Source organism: Phymastichus coffea, unplaced genomic scaffold (assembly GCF_024137745.1).
Source record: "Phymastichus coffea isolate CEN01 unplaced genomic scaffold, Cenicafe_Pcof_1.1 PCOF00119, whole genome shotgun sequence".
Classification (NCBI taxonomy): Eukaryota; Metazoa; Arthropoda; class Insecta; order Hymenoptera; family Eulophidae; genus Phymastichus; species Phymastichus coffea.
In genome coordinates, this window is record NW_026706930.1 from 234043 (window position 1) to 251387 (window position 17345).

At 47.7% G+C, this 17345-nt stretch overlaps 2 protein-coding genes across 2 annotated transcripts; one reads left to right on the top strand and one right to left on the bottom strand.

The window, feature by feature from the left end:
- The first annotated feature begins 2029 nt into the window (after positions 1-2029).
- On the top strand, positions 2030-3719 carry LOC131671127 (phospholipase A1 member A). The gene is made up of 4 exons (XM_058947329.1): positions 2030-2044; positions 2553-2838; positions 2922-3311; positions 3385-3719. Exons 1-4 carry the CDS (start codon positions 2030-2032, stop codon positions 3717-3719), a joined length of 1026 nt encoding a protein of 341 aa, XP_058803312.1.
- A 391-nt stretch (positions 3720-4110) lies between these two features.
- On the bottom strand, positions 4111-17071 carry LOC131671113 (T-box transcription factor TBX3-like). The gene is made up of 5 exons (XM_058947312.1): positions 16785-17071; positions 11907-12045; positions 7181-7490; positions 5482-5631; positions 4111-5401 (listed from the first exon to the last, which is right to left on the bottom strand). Exons 1-5 carry the CDS (start codon positions 16879-16881, stop codon positions 4934-4936), a joined length of 1164 nt encoding a protein of 387 aa, XP_058803295.1. The 5' UTR covers positions 16882-17071; the 3' UTR covers positions 4111-4933.
- Positions 17072-17345: the final 274 nt, after the last annotated feature.

The window sequence follows — 17345 nt, forward strand, 5'->3', positions numbered from 1 at the left end:
GTTACTTAGGATCGGTATGAAAAGATAAATAATAAATAAGCAATTTTAATTTATTGTAAAAATAAATAAATTAAACGGAAATTAACAAGAACATGAATATGCAGTGAATAATAGCAAAAAGGTGTGTTTACTTTAATTTAACAAACATACGGTTATTTTTAATATTGAACAGCTCACTTAAATTATTTTTTCTAATTTACACAGTTACTTCATATTTAGATCCAACATAATATCAGAAATCAAAGTTGATTATTTAGAAATTTGAGTGAATATAACTAAAAAATAATAACACATATTCAAGTTACTGAACTTTCTGAAGTCTAGATTTCATGATCAGCAAAAAATAGGTGTCTTTTTTTAATCGGGTCACTATAGAGGATTATAAAAACTAATAAACTCAATAACTTTAATTTTTATATGTACGTTTGGAGTTTTTATGACTGTTTCGTATTTTTTTAATGATATTTTACTTAAAATCGGGTACATGCTTACGAAATGTGTAGTCGTGATTTGTCTTCTGTTGATTCATCAACAATGGATGTGCCATAATTATTGCACCGCATACAATTACAATGAACCTTTATTAATTTTTCTTTCATTTTCTATTAAATTTTTTTATGAATTTATGTACTTCAATGTTTGAATTGTTAACTATTCTATAAATTTTTTCAATTACAATATAGCATTGGGTATACTTTCGAAAAATTGGGCGACGATGAATTTGTTTATTGACAAGTATGACGTATCGCTGTGCTCGATGGGCTACTTTTTTCATCAATGATAAATATGTATAGCATCGCATATTTAAATATGTATTGTATTCGCTGCACGCAGCGCGCAGCTGACCGAGCGCACTCGAGAAGACGAAATGCGGCGGCAACGCGTGACGCTTCCTCGAAACCGTAAAGAAGACAAATAGAAATGGGTATGTAGAAAGTGACCTTCACCGAATGGTCTGTAGAAAGTAGCTTGTTACGTAATTCATTTTGTAATACAACTGAAAAAATGAAAACTTGGATAACCTGAAAAAAAAATTAAATATCGAAGTAAAGAAATTGTATACCTACGCCTCAGTTTCAATGACAATTAGTCATTGCGATACGCGCTTAGCTCACTAAGAGAAAAAAAAATCGGACGGATGAACATAATAAGAAGAGGAAAAAATTGTAATCGAGCTCGCGAACGCCCATCCGCATAAATAGCGACGCGAGCAAATTAATTAATATTCCACTCGGTTGTCTATGCCATAAATAGAGAAGCGGCATTACTACTTTACTAACCCAGTCATTGACCTCGGCACACAATAATTGTTTTATGAAAAAAGTCTGATGAGGTACACTCAGAGCGAAGATGAATGGTTTTGCAATATTTAAATAAAGCGCACGGCGACAATTGTCAGGGACGTTCGCGCTCGCGGGAGCGCAATCACCGTTAATTACTTATCTTGGCAGACGATTGACCATTTCTCCGATACGTCGCGTCAGCTGGCACAAAATTGCCATCCTGTCGTACGTCGAAAACGAAGAAAGCAGCCAACTATCCACAACCGCCGAGCTCATGGACGTCCTTGTTGCGCGCAATCTAAACGGCGATTTCTCAACGACGTTAGAGTCCCATCACGGTTACTCGTTTCCTTCCTAAGCAAACACGAAAAAAAAAAAAACAAAAAATATATAATAAGCGCGGTGGTTGCGAAACGCCGGCCGGTCGCGCTCGTCGGTCAGCGGGAGTTCCAAATTCAAGCTGCGACTCGCGCGTACTCCAAGCACATACATACACAGAAGGCGAACGGTACCCGGGCGGCGAACGGTAAAGCGCGCGCGTGACGAAAGGGAAGGATCACCGCGCGCAGAGGGAGAAGAGACTTGCCGTGGCTGAAGATCGCGCTCGAGCAAAGTCAGGCGGTCATTAGTCGCCGAAACGTCGAACGAGTCGCGCGCGCGCGCCGTCCTCTTTTTCTTTCGCTATCTGCGCCCTCGCTGCGGCATCGGCTTTTCCGCGAGCGCCTGCTGTACCGGCCGGAGTTGCTATGGCTCTTCCAAGGGTGAGTCACGATTGACCGTCTTGCCAAGCGGCTTTTTCTTTTTCTCATTGCTGCAATTTTTCGTACGACAAGCGTATTTACTCCGAATAGATAACCAATTTGTCTGATGCGAATCGAAATTTAACTTCTAGCGTTAACCCGTTAAAAAATCGTTGTCAAGTGACTCCGTTGAGTGGCTGTTAAAGATCCACGAGTTACCACTATCACTTGTTAGCAATAACGATTCGCTTTCTCTCGACCGCAATGCTCTGTTGGAGTCATAAAAACAAAAATAGTAATCCATTCTACCCAAGTTCTTTCATAAGACGTCCATTCTCCGAACGAAACGAATCGTTTCGACGACACACCATTGCTAATCATTCATTTAAAATTAGTCAAAGAAAAAGAAGGAGGAAAGAATCTGGCGGAAAAAGCGAGTGCGCGCGAGCAATTTGCACGAAACGCGCGCGCACGCTCAATTGACGTGCGCAAGCAGAGAGAAAACAATGGGAAAAATGCATTCCGACAGGCATCGCGGTTGGCGTTACTGCTGGTCACCGTGGCAGCGGGTCTGGAAGCTCGGGGGCCCATCCAGGACGCGATCGACAGCGGAGCAGCAGCCGACTACAACAAGGACGAGTGCACGTGGAGGCGCGGCAACGATCGCGACTCCTGTCCCGATCCCGACGTGCACCTCTACCTGTACACGCCCGGGAATCCCAAGAGGAAGCTGGACCCGAATCACGTGGCCGACTGGCTTAGGCAGGACTACGAGCCCGCCAAGGAGAACGTCATCCTCGTGCACGGCTACGCGGGTGAGTTGGTCCTCGCGCGAGCCGCTCTGCTGCGCCGAGGAGATCGGCGAGCGGGCGCGCTCCAACGACCGGCTGTGCCGCAGGTGGCGAGCACGCGCTGCCCATGTCGGTGCTGCGCGACGCCTACCTGCGCAACGGCAGCTACAACGTGTTCCTGGTGGACTGGGGCGCGCTGTGCGCGGCGCCGTGCTACCCGGCGGCGGTGTCGAACATGAGGCCCGTGGCGCGCTGCCTGGCGGGCTCGCTGACGGCGCTGCGGAACCACGGCTTGGCGATAGGCCGCACGAGCTGCGTGGGCCACTCGCTCGGCGCGCACGTCTGCGGCATCATGGCCAATTACCTGCTGTTCCGCATGAGCCGCATCGTCGCGCTGGACCCGGCGAGGCCGCTCATCCGGCCGGGGCTGGTCAACCGGCTGGACAGCGGCGACGCCGACTTCGTCGAGGTCATACACACGAACGCCGGCTATTACGGTGAGTGACGACCGTGCGGCCGGCTCGATCGCAGCTGTCGCGCCCGAGCGAACCTCCGCTGCTGCTGTTGCAGGCGAGCTCGGCAAGGGCGGCCACGTGGACTTCTGCGTGAACGGCGGCAAGTCACAGCCGTTCTGCGAGGACAGCGACAACGAGCAGCTGTGCAGCCACGTGTGGGCCGTGTGCTTCATGGCGCAGAGCGTCGACGGCGGCCGCGGGCTCGTGGCCGAGCCGTGCTCCCGGCGCTGCCCGTCCGGGCCGCGCGTTGCGCCGCGCTCCGGCGAGCTGCTGCTGATGGGCCAGCACACGCCCGCCGGCTCGCGCGGCTCCTTCTGCCTCGCGCACCGCCAGCCGCCCTACTGCCCCGAGTTCAACGAGGGCCGCGGCGACGATCGGTGCTGCTTGTGAGAGCGCCCGCGGGCTGACGCCGCCGTGCTCTCTTTCCCTTCGACGCGCGAGACACTCGGAGCTCGCTCCCCTCCGATCTCGCGCCGATCAGTATTATCACTTGCGGATGTTATACTCGTGTCGATTTGTCGAGGCGCCACTGCTCGCGGAACTTTCCCCGGCGCTTCTTGCGATCGAGATCGCTGTCCCTCCAGCGTCACTTTCTTCTCCTCTCGACTCTTTCCGGTGCGCAGTAGTGCAAAGCAATAGTCGCGCTATCACCGAGACTTTGAAACACACCGGCTGCAGAGGTGTGCTCTAGTGCTCGTTGTCACGGTGCCCTAGGTCCAAATCAGCTCCGCCATGCCATTTAAGGGTTAAGGGGTCAAATTACTATGAATTTACAGACAAATTTCACAGAACACATTGTTTATTATAATCCAACATGTTTCAATGAACGCCAAGAGGTAACTTATTAAAATTCGAATGATTACGTAGCTAAAGTTTTGTACATTTTAACTGAGACACTCATTTATTTTTCCTCGTATCACTCGCACATCTTTATTTACAATTAATACGTTGTCACATAGAAATGTAACGATACTTAATTCTTATTCCTTATGCTTTAACAAATCGTCTTCGACGAATATGTATAAAACTGTAAAAACTAGAAAGGCACGTACATCTGCTTATTGTTATGATGACAGTTAAATACAATTAGGAATTTAATGACAAGAATAATAAACAAAGTTATATGAAATTCCATAAATTTCATAACCACAAATATCAAAAAATTTAACGCTTCGTTGAATGTTTCGGTTGAACTTGATAACAATATATAAATCTAAAACGATATAACTTAGTAAACTATCTACAATTAATAAAAGACGCTGGACATAAGTTTACTTCATATGACCGAAAGACAATATTTCTAATGATTTCGACACAACTCGAAGGCAGGACTTACGAAATTAATTTTAAATTAATTCCTCGTTCACCTCGACGTTCGAACTAGCCAACGTACGTGTGCTTCTCATTTCATTAATACGTGTGAGGTGTATCATACAAAAGACAAATCTTATTTCCAGCAAAATGTCAATTTATAAAGAAAAAAAGTCCGATAAATTATCATGCAATAACGAATAGTAATCGCTCATATCTATGTTCAATAAAATGACAAAAAAAGCCATAATCTATCTCTTCGAGTCCAAGTGCTGCGCAACGTAGGCATAATCCTATGGAGTCTGTCGCATCTTAGCCAACTCGAACGCCATGAGATGATACTGTGCTGAGTGCGCTTCGTTCAGAAAATTGAGCTGCGCTTGCTGCTGCTCAATCGCCTTGTCGCATCTCAAACTGTCCGACACAACAGTAGCCTCGTTTTCGTTGTCGCACCAAGGTCTGTGCAACCTCGGCCGTGTATTTTCCCTCTGCAGGTCCGGCGACGTGACCGCATCCCTATCCGAGCTGCTCACACTGCAATTGCTCTCGGCATCGGTCTCGCTGCTTCTCGCTCTCTTGGGTGCCGCCGACTCGGTCGAGTCCGAGTCGGACGATACATTGCCTTCCTCTTCGCCTTCCGACATGTTACTCGGGTCGTCGTTCTGCAGGCGCCTCTTGCGCTTGCACGCCGACTGGCCCGTCTCGCGAAATCCTTTGGCGAACGGATTGTTATCGATCTTCAGCTTCGTTATGTTCTCGTTCTGGAAACAAATAGAAGGCTCAGTGAACCATGTCGATGCATGCCAGACGCTCGATCACGGTAATGTCGATGGGTGTTTACCTGGTAAGCCGTCACTGCGATGAATTCCGTTTCTTTAAATAGGTAACTTTTCGAGGGGCTCTCGTAAATGTCCCTGCGTAGATTTGCCAAATTGTCGCAACGGATGATCCAGATGCGTGGGTTGTATTTATGCATGGACGTTAGCAGGATCTATAGTCATCAAACAAAAATTATACAAGCATGAAATTAAATAAGCTACCGTCACCGAGATGAAGATCAAATGGGTGTAATCCCAAATAAACAAAGATTTCGAGCGATCATCGAAAGAAGTCAAGTCGGCAGCGTATTTTTCTTCAAACGCACCCACAGCGCACACGTGACGAGAAGTAGGGGGAGGACCGGGAGGAAGCAGCGCGTGCGCCAGTCTCGCGCGAGGAATTTTATTAAAATCATAATTGGTTTGCGGAATCGGTCAAAGGCGGCGACAGCCAAGCGGCTCTCCTCCGAAAACTCCCGTTCGCGGAAGCTCGACCCTCCCCAACCCCCGGCGAATTAGACTGGCGACCAACTGCTGCTGCCGCTGAGCCATACAAGGTGATAATAGTTTTTGCTGCTGCTGCTGCTGCTGCTGCTCGAGCGACAGTGAACAGACGACGCGTTTGATGGATGACTTTTAACGCGCCGGCGTTTTAATTCAATTTGTCGGGAATTCAAGCGCCGCGTTCGCTTGCAACAGTGCCGAGCCTTTCATGACTGGCGTGCTCGTCCCTTTTTTTGCTCGTCCCGAGCTTACTTTGAAATGTGTAATGCGATGCGAAGGTTGCCCTTTGAAATTTTGCTGTCCTTTCTTTTTCACGTTATGCCTTTAATAAAGAGACGGCGCAAGTAGCGCGCTGCTTACGCGGCAATTTTCGGCAATTTTTGGCTATTTTTAGCGAAGACCCAAGACCGATATCAGTTGTCATCTATTGTCGTTACCCTCGCCTATCAATCAAGCACATCTTTATCTAATCAAATTTGAAAGACCGATTCCTCGACCGTAGATCGTAGCGAGTATCCTTGAGTTATCGAGAGAGAGAGAGAGAGAGAGAGAGAGAGAGAGAGAGAGAGAGAGAAAACATTGGACAGCGACGTTCACGCGAGGATACATTTCAGAAGAAGCTTCTAACACGAGGGTGGGTCGGTGTCGTCCTTTCGCTGAAAAGCCGAACGCGTGACCGCCCACATAGCAAACAAGAGGGCTCTTCTAACTCAACATCACACGCGAACAGCTGCTGGCATACTGGCACAAGGCGCGCGAAAGCTGTCCAAACACATCGCTCGCTACAGTACACTCCAGCCCAGATAAACCAACGCCGCGCTACTTCCGGGGGTATCTTTATCGGCACCTGTGCGACTGCACGTTCTTGGTAGCAATGCGCGCTCGTTGGAAAATTTACGGCTCGAATGCGAGTCGTTCTTATCGTGACTCAATTTCTTGTATTTCGGAACGAAGAAGACTACTTCGGGCCAAATCATTTTTCAATTTGAAAAAAAACAGGTGCCTGAAAGGATAGAGGCTACTGCCCTGCCCACCTGTATAAAAAATCGTGCAGTCCAAGCAAACACCTGACACCGACTTACAAGAGAGTGAGAGGGGGGAGGGGAGAAGAAAGAACGATGAACGCCCAACGATAATTAAGCCCGTCAGAAAGAAGAAAGAGAAGCAATTTAGGGTAGCACGCGTCCTAGCCGAAAATTCACACAATGCCATACTCACGTTATTGTTGGCGTCGAGGACGTTGTTGGTGAGCTTGAGTTTATTGAAGTTGAGCGGATGCAGCATCCAGTGGGCGCCACTGGCAGGGCTGTCCGGATGGATGTAGAGGCGCCTCTCGATCGGCGGCTGCTGCTCCGCGGGCCCCGCGATCGTCCAGCCCCTGCGCTGGCCGGGGCGGCCGTTCGCGTCTCCGCCTACGCCGACGTATTTGTGACGGCGCGAGGACGCCTGGGCCAACTCCATGAGCACGCAGTAGCGCGAGCGCCGATCCAGGCCCGCCACTCGCACCTGCACCGAGGGGAACATGCGCCTGCAACATTCGACGTGCCGATCAGAGCGAGCGAGCGTGGGCGGGCCGGCGCCTTCATCTCCCGACAACGGTCGGCTCCCGACGCCCAGAGGAATGCGGACGGGGCGCAGCCTGCGTAATCTGCCCAAAAGTGCATTCCCCGGGTCGCGCCGACGCAGCGGCTTAGTCACCTGCGAGCGATGCCTCGCCGATGAGTCAGACTGCGCCCCGCGCGCAACATCACGGCCCGGCGCATGACAAACGAGCGCCGCGGCAATTAAAAGTGCTGCCCCGGCGCCGACCGCCGGCTTCGGCTCCGATTCTCGCCGTCCGTCTGGAATTTCCGGCGCGCTCTCCCGGCGCAAATCCGCGGCCCAGCGGAGCGGACCACGGAGTCGGGGCCGGGCACGCGCTGCCAGAGCGCGGTGTTTATTAAATGTGACGCGGAGCGGTCAACGCCGGCCGTGGCGAACTGGGAACGCATTAGCGCGGCGAGAAAACGGAATGGGAGGGCCCGCGTGACTTGGCCGAAAGACGCGAAAGTCAAGAGGTCGGCAATTACCGGGTTTTAGAGCGCGATTGACATCGCGGAAAAGTAGTCATTCTCGCTCGGCGGATTTGGGCTAAGCAAGCTGGGATTAGCCACCTGGGTTTACGGTTACCTTCCGACCTATCGATGTTCATTTAAAAGTCGTTTGTCGCTGATTTTCCGATTTTTATCAGCACGAAAGAGGATTGTCGGATGCGCGCGAGTCATAACACCGCGAGCGCACAGTCAGAGCCTCTTCGGGTGAGCAGTTTCGGAAGAAGCCACAAGCGTTTCGGTTCGACATTTATGGTCGTAGTCATGGCCAAATTAATACGGAAAACTACCCCGGGGAAAAAGAAGAAGCCACTAATGAACGGACTCGCAAACATCGAAACTACTGTCCCAACGTTTGCCAACGTTTGTCCACCGTCGTTACAAGGTAAAAAAAGAAAACTCGAGAGAAAAGACACACAAGCAGTGCTCGCGGCTTCGGCAAACTCAACAATGACCAAGCGAGAAAAGTCGAGTGGACGGGAGAAGGGCCGTCCCCGCAAATCGCCTCTCCAGAGCAAGTCCACGCGATCCAAGCCTTTGATCTTTATCGACAGTAATCCGCCGAGTCAAGTCCCAGGAGTCAATCGTATGCTGCGATTTCTTTGCCCTTCCCATGCGTGTCACCGGCTTTCCCCGGTAGGTAGATCCTAATTGTGTTTGCTCGTGGCTGCTCCTATAACACGTGTTCCCGTGAGCTTTGCTCGCGCGCAGATTTTTCAAAAGCAACCACGCGGTCCTTTTGTCTTTTTGGGATCAAGTGCGGTCCTCGTTCTCTTTCTGCGTCCTGTGCACATGTCCCTTCGCTAGACAGAGACAGAGAAAGAGAGAGAGGACACACTCGTGACTCGCAGGTAGCTGTGGCTGCTGCGCTGGTTCCTTTGTTTTAAGCTCTGAGAGTGTTTGCTTTTGGCTTTAGCTGGAGAAGAGTCGCCACGATAAAACGTTTTTTCCCTCGAAGAGATAAATAATCGTTACGAATCGATTCATCGTCCATTGCGCTAATTTTGAATCGGAGCCAACGTAGTTTTGGTAACTTTTCATCGGATGTCACCTTCGTATATATACTTTTACAGACGTTGATACCTCTCTCTACGTGGGAAAAGTAAAAATCTACTTTAAAAAGTATCACGGAATACTTGAAACAACATACCCTCGCACCTGACCCGTAAGAGCTTGAACATTTCACACGCATCGTGGCGGCAGAGCCCACTTGAAAAGAAATAAAGGGAAAGTTTTAGGGAAGCAAAGTAAAAAAATGTAAAGCAGCCGTAATAAAGACCGGCACTCGGAGATGAGAGACGTTGTATATATACAAGAGAGCGGATCCATCTGCGACAAAGGGCCCCGCAGCGAGTGCCGCAAGCAGCAGCATAGGTAAGCATATTGGACCCGCGGCAGGCGGTCGTAGTCGTCGTACGGGGCTCGCGGGGGAAAAGATTAGTGAGCGCGTAGCAAGGGGTCTGCGCTTGGCGCCAGCTCTCTCCGCGCAGAGTGGGAGAAAGGCTCCAGAGTCTTCTGCGACTTCTCGACGCTCGAGAGAATCTACACCTATACGGCTGCGCATCGCCAGGCGCCCTTCCAGATCTCTCGCTCTGGTCGCTCGCCTAGGCGCTACCGGGGATACCGGGGACATACGCGATCGCCGCTCTTTCCCGGCCAACGTTTTCGTCCACTCGACATTTCGACGGACCAACCGGTCCGAGTCGAGATCGCAACGCGACAAGCCAAAAGAAAGCAAGCGTCGCTTTCCTTTCAAGCCGCGAAGCTGCGAGGCGAGAGATGAGACGGAAAGATGCGCGTGCTACCGTGCTGCGCCGACGAGAACACGTGTAGAAGCAACGCCGGCGCGACGAGACGGAGCACGCAGCACTCGTCGAGATTAGCCACTTGGGACGGGAGCTCCGTTTTTCTCTCGATCGCTCGTCCAAGATGCGCTCGATAGCGCGGCTCGATCCGACGGAAGCGCTGGCCAGAGGAAACACGTGCGCCGTAGAGCAAACAACGGCAAAAAAAAAAACGGAGAGGTCGCCAGGAAGTAGCCGACAATAAAGCGAAAATTTTCCAGGCGAAAAGACGGAAAGGCTCGCGAGACGAAGAGAGCGAGAGAGAGAGAAACCGCGCCACACATGCTCGGCACGTGCGCGCGAACAAGAGCGCCCAGCGGCGCGGCCTTTTTGCCAAAGCTCCCTTGTGAATCGGCATTGTCTTCGCCGCCGCTCGTCGCCTCGCAGATGCTGGCTCCGGCGCGCTCGTTTCGCAGCACGTGGCGCGCAGCTTCGCCGAAGGTGTGAACCCGCCGCTGCCGGGGGCCTCCGCGGCGAGCCGCAGCCAAGCCAGAAGGCCACGCCGGGCCGCGGGCCAAAGCGAGTCACTGCACTTACGTCCGCTCGCGTCCTATCCTCGCGCTATTTTCGCGCGCGATTCCGCGTACGTCTATCTAATCGACGGGGCGCGCGCCAAACTGGAAGGACGCCTCTCGGTTTTCGCCGAAGCGATCTCGATCGGTGGGCGTGCTAAGAGATAAGGCAACGGGTACTTCTGCCTCGTCGATCGTCGCTTACACGTCGACGCACGCGCGCGCCCGCCTCGATAAAACTCGTCGCATCCGAGCAGCTCTCGTCGCAGCGGGACATCGCGTGCGGATGGCCGCCCGAGAAATTATATATATATATATACTGGATACAGTTTGACGCCTTCGGAAGAGCGGCCGAATATGTAAATTGAATGCGTGTCGTCGTCACCGATGTTCTCACGTTTTTTTCATCTCGATCCTTGGTCGATGCCAGAGACATTGCCTTTCATCGACGCCGCGCCATGCGCGCGCATTCGAGTATGAGCCCGCGGCGCGCGGCCAACAGGTGAAAAAGCTGTGCCGTTCGCGCGCGATCCATCGGCGCGGGATCGGGGCGGGAGTCCTTGTCGGGAAAACACGTCGTCCGTCCATTCACCGTGGGTCGGCCGAGATCGACGAGTGTCGCGCGAACGATTGCCGGGGCCGTTAATCGGTGGCGAGAGAGAGAGAGTCGCGGGGCTCCGGCGTCCGCGGCTGCGCGCGGCTTGTCGTAGATATTAGCGGCGCTCGCGTCGAGAGACAAAGGGCTCCGCTGCCGCCCGCCTGACCGTCGCCGACATGTAAGGCCCCCCTAAGCGCGTGGGACGCGCGAGCCGCCGCCGTCGGCGGCTGGGCTACCATACTCCTGCTCTCGCTTGGATTTTTTAATTTCACTGGCGACGCCGCTGTGGCGAGGAATTCTCTCTCTCTCTCTCTCTCTCTCTCCTCACAGTCTACGTTTTGGTTCTCTCGTTTCTTTTTTTCCCCCGATGATTTATGAAAGAGAGAGAGAGAAATAATAAATTCGAGCGGGGTCACGAGTGATTGTGCCTGATTGGAGAGGATTACCCAGCGATTTATGGCTTATTACGCGCGCGCGCATGTTTTATATATTGGGAAGGCAACGTTTGTTTGACTGCTTTGAAATTATTTATGCGCGCCAGAATGGCGTAGTGGCGTAGAAAAATGAGAAATAATGAGATAACGGAGACCGCGCGTAACACTTCCTCATTGTCACGAGCAGGTGTGAAAAGAGCACGATCCATCGTACCTGCTTTCCAAAGGTATCGTAGTCAAAAGGGGAAGAGAAGAGGCTACCTACTTAGGAAGCTTTATTTCTCGACAATGGAAGGAGAGAACGAGGGTATCGCTCGCAATAATTATGAACCTCTACTGGTCGGAAACGACCCTTAACGAGACGCCAGCGTCTTGTTATTTTTCTCTTCCAATCTCTTCTCGGAGAGCATCTGTTTAATACACTTTTCATCAGCTAGCAAAGGAAAATATGAAAATGCCGTCTTACCTTCCTGTTTTGGTAATGATCATTTCGGTCGTCTCGGCGTGAAACTGATCCCAAAGATCTTTGTTGTCCAAGTATACCTCAACACTGTCCGGTAGTTTTGGACCATATGTATTGTTCAGCACTGACCAAATGCCGCCGTCTGCAACAGACGAATATTATCAATCGTCGAAATTTTACTTTTTTACAGGGTATCCGTTACAAGCAATTACAGTGCGTTAGTTCACCTCGACGGCGATCTGTCCAATGTCATCCCACGCATCTAAATCGCACCCCGCCGCGCAAGCACACCCGACAACTGTATCTAATTAGTCCTCCACTCTACGAACCCAATCACTTCGACCGAGCCGGCGCCAGACAAACACAAGTGTGAAAAGTTACATGCGATCGAACCTAAAGCTGGAGATGTTCCAGAGGAAGACCGCACTCGAGAAAAATCTGTTGTCGCGACAGCAGTTTCCACCACTGTTCGGTAAAAAAAAAGGAGAAATAGCGGAAGCAGCCTAGACTCCTCTCTATGGGGAGGCCCTTTACATTCGGAGTACAAAGCGCGTCGAAAATGGAGTAATCCTCAGCAGCGGCGACACACTTTGGAGCCTCTCGCCACTTTGGCGGACTTCCGCGGGTGTCGATGGCGCGGGATTAGTATAGACGCGAGCGAGCGGCCAAAGGAGAAAAAGACGCATGCAAGCGTAATTGCCAATGCTCGTGCGCCTACCCGGCGGCTCGCTCTCGGATCATCCGCTTGCAAGTAGATAACTGATTGTCGGTCGAACGCACACATGGCCGCGGCGCAGTCCTTTCATCTTCTTTTTTTCTCTTTACGCGATGACCTTGTCGTTCTTTTTTTTCTCTTTTATTTTTTTTATTTCAATTATACACACAAGATGTTGATTTAAGAACAACCAATGGCTTCCGAGTGCGCGTGTGTACATCTGTGTCGCGGATGATTAAAGTTGTCTATAATGGCGCGGTTACGTTGCGCATTTTTTTCGTACAGGTATAGAATTCGTAGCCTCCAAGGAGTTCCCCCTTCGGTTCTGTCGTTGGTGGTCTTTTCACTTACCTCGTCCACTCTCTCTCTCTCGCTGCTTCGTTCTTTCTTTTTCGTTAATTGGATGCCTTGTTTCATGGGTATGTGGAAAAACGCGAGGAATGTTCTGTAAAATACCTAGAGATTAAATTGAATGCCAATGCTCGTGCACTCAACTAAATAGGAAACATAGATTCATTTTTTTCTAGTACGAGCTTATGAATTTCGTAAAGAAGAAATAAAGACTATAAACTTCTTTAATGCTTGACAAGCCTCACGAGTAGAAAAGAAGGAGTTTTTCGGCAAACATCGCCTTCCGTATCATTATAGGTTTCACAAGAAAAGGTATAGAGAAAGAATGAAGGGAGTTAAAATTGTGGGGGTCGTTCTTTATGATGCGTAAGACAAATTAGATATTAGAACAGAGCATCAAGGAGGTACGGAAGTAGCGTAGAGAAGAAAATTTGGTTGTGGCTATTTTTTCTCAAAAACTCGTAAAATCAACGGGCAAGTTTGCCGAGATGAAAAAGTGTCCTCGGATCACCGTGAGAAAGAAAGAAATGAAATATATAATTTTTTTTTTTGGTAAAAGTGCGGCTTCTGTCTCTTTACTGATCTCGGACCGACACGAAAATGACACACCCGCGTATAGCGCAAAGCAAACAAGACTCTCAGAAAAAACGTAAAGCATTGGAGGCTTCCGGAAACCGCAAAGAGAGCCGAAAAATTATAGCTCGTTAAGATTTTTACCAAAATTTGCTTTGCCGTTTAGAAATTTCAGTCGTTACTGCTAGAGAACAGATGTTCGGTTTCAAAGCACGCGGCACGAATCAATATCTCCTTGTTTTCGGCGTAAACGTAAATAGCAATGTTGCCAAATTATAAAGCAGAGAAACACGAGAGTGACGCTCAATACTACAAACAAAAACTATTTCACTGTAAGTTATTTGTGACAAAGTTTCAGATCCTGTATTCAAAAAATAAAATCAATCGGTTGTACAAACATGACGACAATTTCATAATAAGAATAGTATCAAATCCAATAACAGAAAACACATACCAATGCAACTGAAGAATTTTTCAAGATTACATTATCGATTACAATAAGTCAACAATAAAATTTAGTATAAATTTTGTTAAATAAAATGAACAATATAGTTAAGTTATTAGTCATATAATAAATAGTAATCAGAAGACGCAATACAAAATACGAGCGAGAAGCTACACGACATAAGTCAAATTGAGAAACAATGAGAAAAACGAGCAGAATACAAAAATAATTATATTAATATATGGAATTATTAGCAAAGCCCATTTTCAATAAATTAAGGATACGAAAATATTTCATGGAGCAATAGCTTACAAAATAATATGGTATTAGATAACTAATAACAATAAATCTTGTTAAGAAGTTTAAAAATACTATTATATTGTTTACTAAGATATTGAGTGTCTTTTGTCTCTTAATATTATTACTGTATGTATTAGTAAATTTCATTTCGGAAATTAATCTTTTATTCTTACTTATCTTTTTGTCTAAAATTCGAACATTGTTAAATTCAAAACGGTGTGTCGGATTATCAATAAGATGTTTTGGTATTGGTAGTAATCTGTCCATTGGAGTATTTTCATGTTCCTTAATTCTATGTTTGAGTTTACTTGTTGTCTGCCCTATATCAACAGCCGGACATTCGTAACATTGAAACTTATAAACAATGCAAGTCTCTGATCATTTTTCCCTTTTATTCTTACCAAGTTTAACAATACTGCTTAATTTAGAACTCCTGTGTGAAACATCACGTATGTTATACTTTTTTAAGGCAATTTTACAAGAAATGGCAATGGCATCTCGTACTAAACGATAAATTTTAGTAATTAAAATTATTTCAAGTGTCTACTATGTTTCGTTTAAGCAAGCCATTAGATAATTAACCTTCCCCATTAACTACTTGGATATTTAATTAGCTATTGATTGGTTTTCCTTTTGTAAAAAAGAGATAGGATTGAAAGTGAAGCTAATATATTCGTAATCTGATTAACTGTATTGGTAGTAAAAGTAGCAAATCGGTGCTAATAAATGGCTCGAGTTACTAACGATTGATTGAATAAATGAAAAATAAGACAATTCATAGAAATCAGAAAAAGAATAAAATTCGTAGATAAATATGTTCAAAAAGAAAGGAAATTTTGTGAGGCGTTTTATTTATAAAACGAAAAAGAAACGAACTTAGTGCACTTCCCATTAACTATAGCTAAACATCTAAAAATTTGTTACGTTATTAGATTTAAAATTACAATTCAATTTACAAATATAATTTTAATTTTTTCTTTACCAATTACGAAACTAAATATTAGTACAAATGAAAGACGAGCGTGCGAAAGCACGCTTGACGACTATAATAGGGGAAAATATGAATTACCAATATAATTTCTCTTTCGCACATTTATCTGAAAATCGCAGATGTGATATTATTCTCACGATAATAAATCTGACAAAAAAAATCCAAGCAATTGATTTAAGGTCGAACCTGTCTCGGCGATTATAACCTGCCTGTGTTCGTTCTTTAATAAGGAAATATCCCATGAGCGTGTCAAATCAAGGCGGCTTGTTATCGCAGATCGGATCTTGTGAAAAGCGACCTACCGAATTTTTGTCGTCACTCCTCGCGTGCGCCGTCTTTCTCAAGAGAAAGGAAAGGTGCTATGTGGTATCCTTTGAAGTTTTTTTTTTTTTTTTTCAAAAAAGAAGAATCTCTCTTACTCGAGGACAGGTCGTCCCGATAAAAATCAGACGTTCTTGTTCTTAATTTCCAAGTCGGCTGGTTCTTTCGATGAGGCCGCCGCCGTAGAGGCGCCGAATGTTAATTGACTTTCTCGTATGGGGCTTCGATCGTCGGCTAATTTTTCGTTACCTACCTGTATGCATATATCGTCTCTCGTGTTTATCAGCTGCGCGCGCACAAATGTCGGCGGTCCGCTTTTATAAAATCAAACTCGTATTGGCATCGAGTTACGTACATACGCGTTAAAATCTAATTTTGTCTGTACATCAACCTATTTATTTTTTTTTCACTGTTGACAATATGATGAAGCATAAGAAATAATGTCATGAAGAGACAATCCGTAAGACGAAAAATAACAAAAAATTCCAACTGTACCTAGAGCCCAAAAAAATCTTCCCTCGGCTTCTATGACAACCCTACAATGAACGTTGCACAGAAAGGAGTCATTACAGACTTGAGGAGCAATTTACAGCTGTAAAGCGGCGCACGCGAAGGAGATAAACTGCCACGGCGCGCGCGACATTAAAAAAAGAAGGCAGAGAGAGAGAGAGAGAGAGAGAGAGAGAGAGAGAGAGAGAGAGAGAAGGGTCCGCCTCTAATAAGGGGTTTTGCTATTATAGTGTAGCGGTCTTTTTTTCCTTTTCCGGTGGTCCAATCTGTCGCGGGCGCGCAAACGAGAAGTCGCCTATTGGTGACGAGGTGATGATGAGATTGTGTAATCAACTGCGGCTTCCTCTAATTTTCGAAAGAGACAGGGAATTGCGGAAACGACGGAGATGAATACACGTGGGTGAGATTGCGGCTTGGCTTTACGAGTTTCGCGAACGAGCCGTGGCTATGCTGCCGACAATTGGCTGAATTCTCGTTTCTCCTGGACGTTATTGGTTTTGCCGCGTAACCAGATGGGACTCGTGCGAGCCAAATGAACGCTCGACAACCGAAGTCGCATGGATGAAGTGTCAAATAAAACCCAGTGAGCGGAACGTCAACAATGGAGATTCAAAGGACAGATCGCAAAAATAATATAACATAATGGGCACCGAGGAATACTGCCAATGCACTTACCTTGTTGCTGATAATGAAAATTCATTCGATATTGGTGATAAAAAAAGTTATGCAAGTAGCTCTGCATTTCCAAAGGGCCTATTAGGTTATTCTCCATCGAAGTTTTATGTTAGTGCGGCGCTCGCACATGGACACCCGTGAATAACAAAAAAAAAATTCAAGTGCTGATCCTCGATCAGTTCGTAGAGACGTGCGCTGATAAATTACGAAGCAACGCGAGGACGACTTGTACGCGCGGGAATCTTTGCAGACAACTGACTCTTCAGCGACGTCTCAGTAGGTGAAGTCAAAACTGGGGAAGGACTGCGGCGGCGAGGAACTGCGTACGCGTTATTGGTTCAACAGCGGAGATCCATCCCACTGCGCGCTCATTGGTAGAGAGGCGGAGCGACGCTGCCAACCGATGTACGTCGTCCGGCTTGTACACGCGTTCGCTTCGCTGATTTTTCGCGCTGATGAAATCCTATCCCACGTGCGCTCGGTCCTTGCCACCTCGGCCCCTCATTGATCTCCCGATTAGCCGGTGCCACGGGCGTCCAAGCCTTTCGATCATCGAGCGCC

Excerpts from the sequence above, each read along its gene's own strand:
- LOC131671127 (XM_058947329.1), top strand. Across the intron at positions 2,839-2,921 it reads CCTCGTGCACGGCTACGCGG|GTGGCGAGCACGCGCTGCCC; the intron begins GTGAGTTGGTCC and ends GCTGTGCCGCAG. Across the intron at positions 3,312-3,384 it reads CACGAACGCCGGCTATTACG|GCGAGCTCGGCAAGGGCGGC; the intron begins GTGAGTGACGAC and ends CTGCTGTTGCAG.
- LOC131671113 (XM_058947312.1), bottom strand. The coding sequence starts at position 16,881 with ATGGAGAATAACCTAATAGGCCCTTTGGAAATGCAGAGCTACTTGCAT. Across the intron at positions 12,046-16,784 it reads TTTTCATTATCAGCAACAAG|ACGGCGGCATTTGGTCAGTG; the intron begins GTAAGTGCATTG and ends CGTCTGTTGCAG. Across the intron at positions 5,402-5,481 it reads TCGCAGTGACGGCTTACCAG|AACGAGAACATAACGAAGCT; the intron begins GTAAACACCCAT and ends ATTTGTTTCCAG.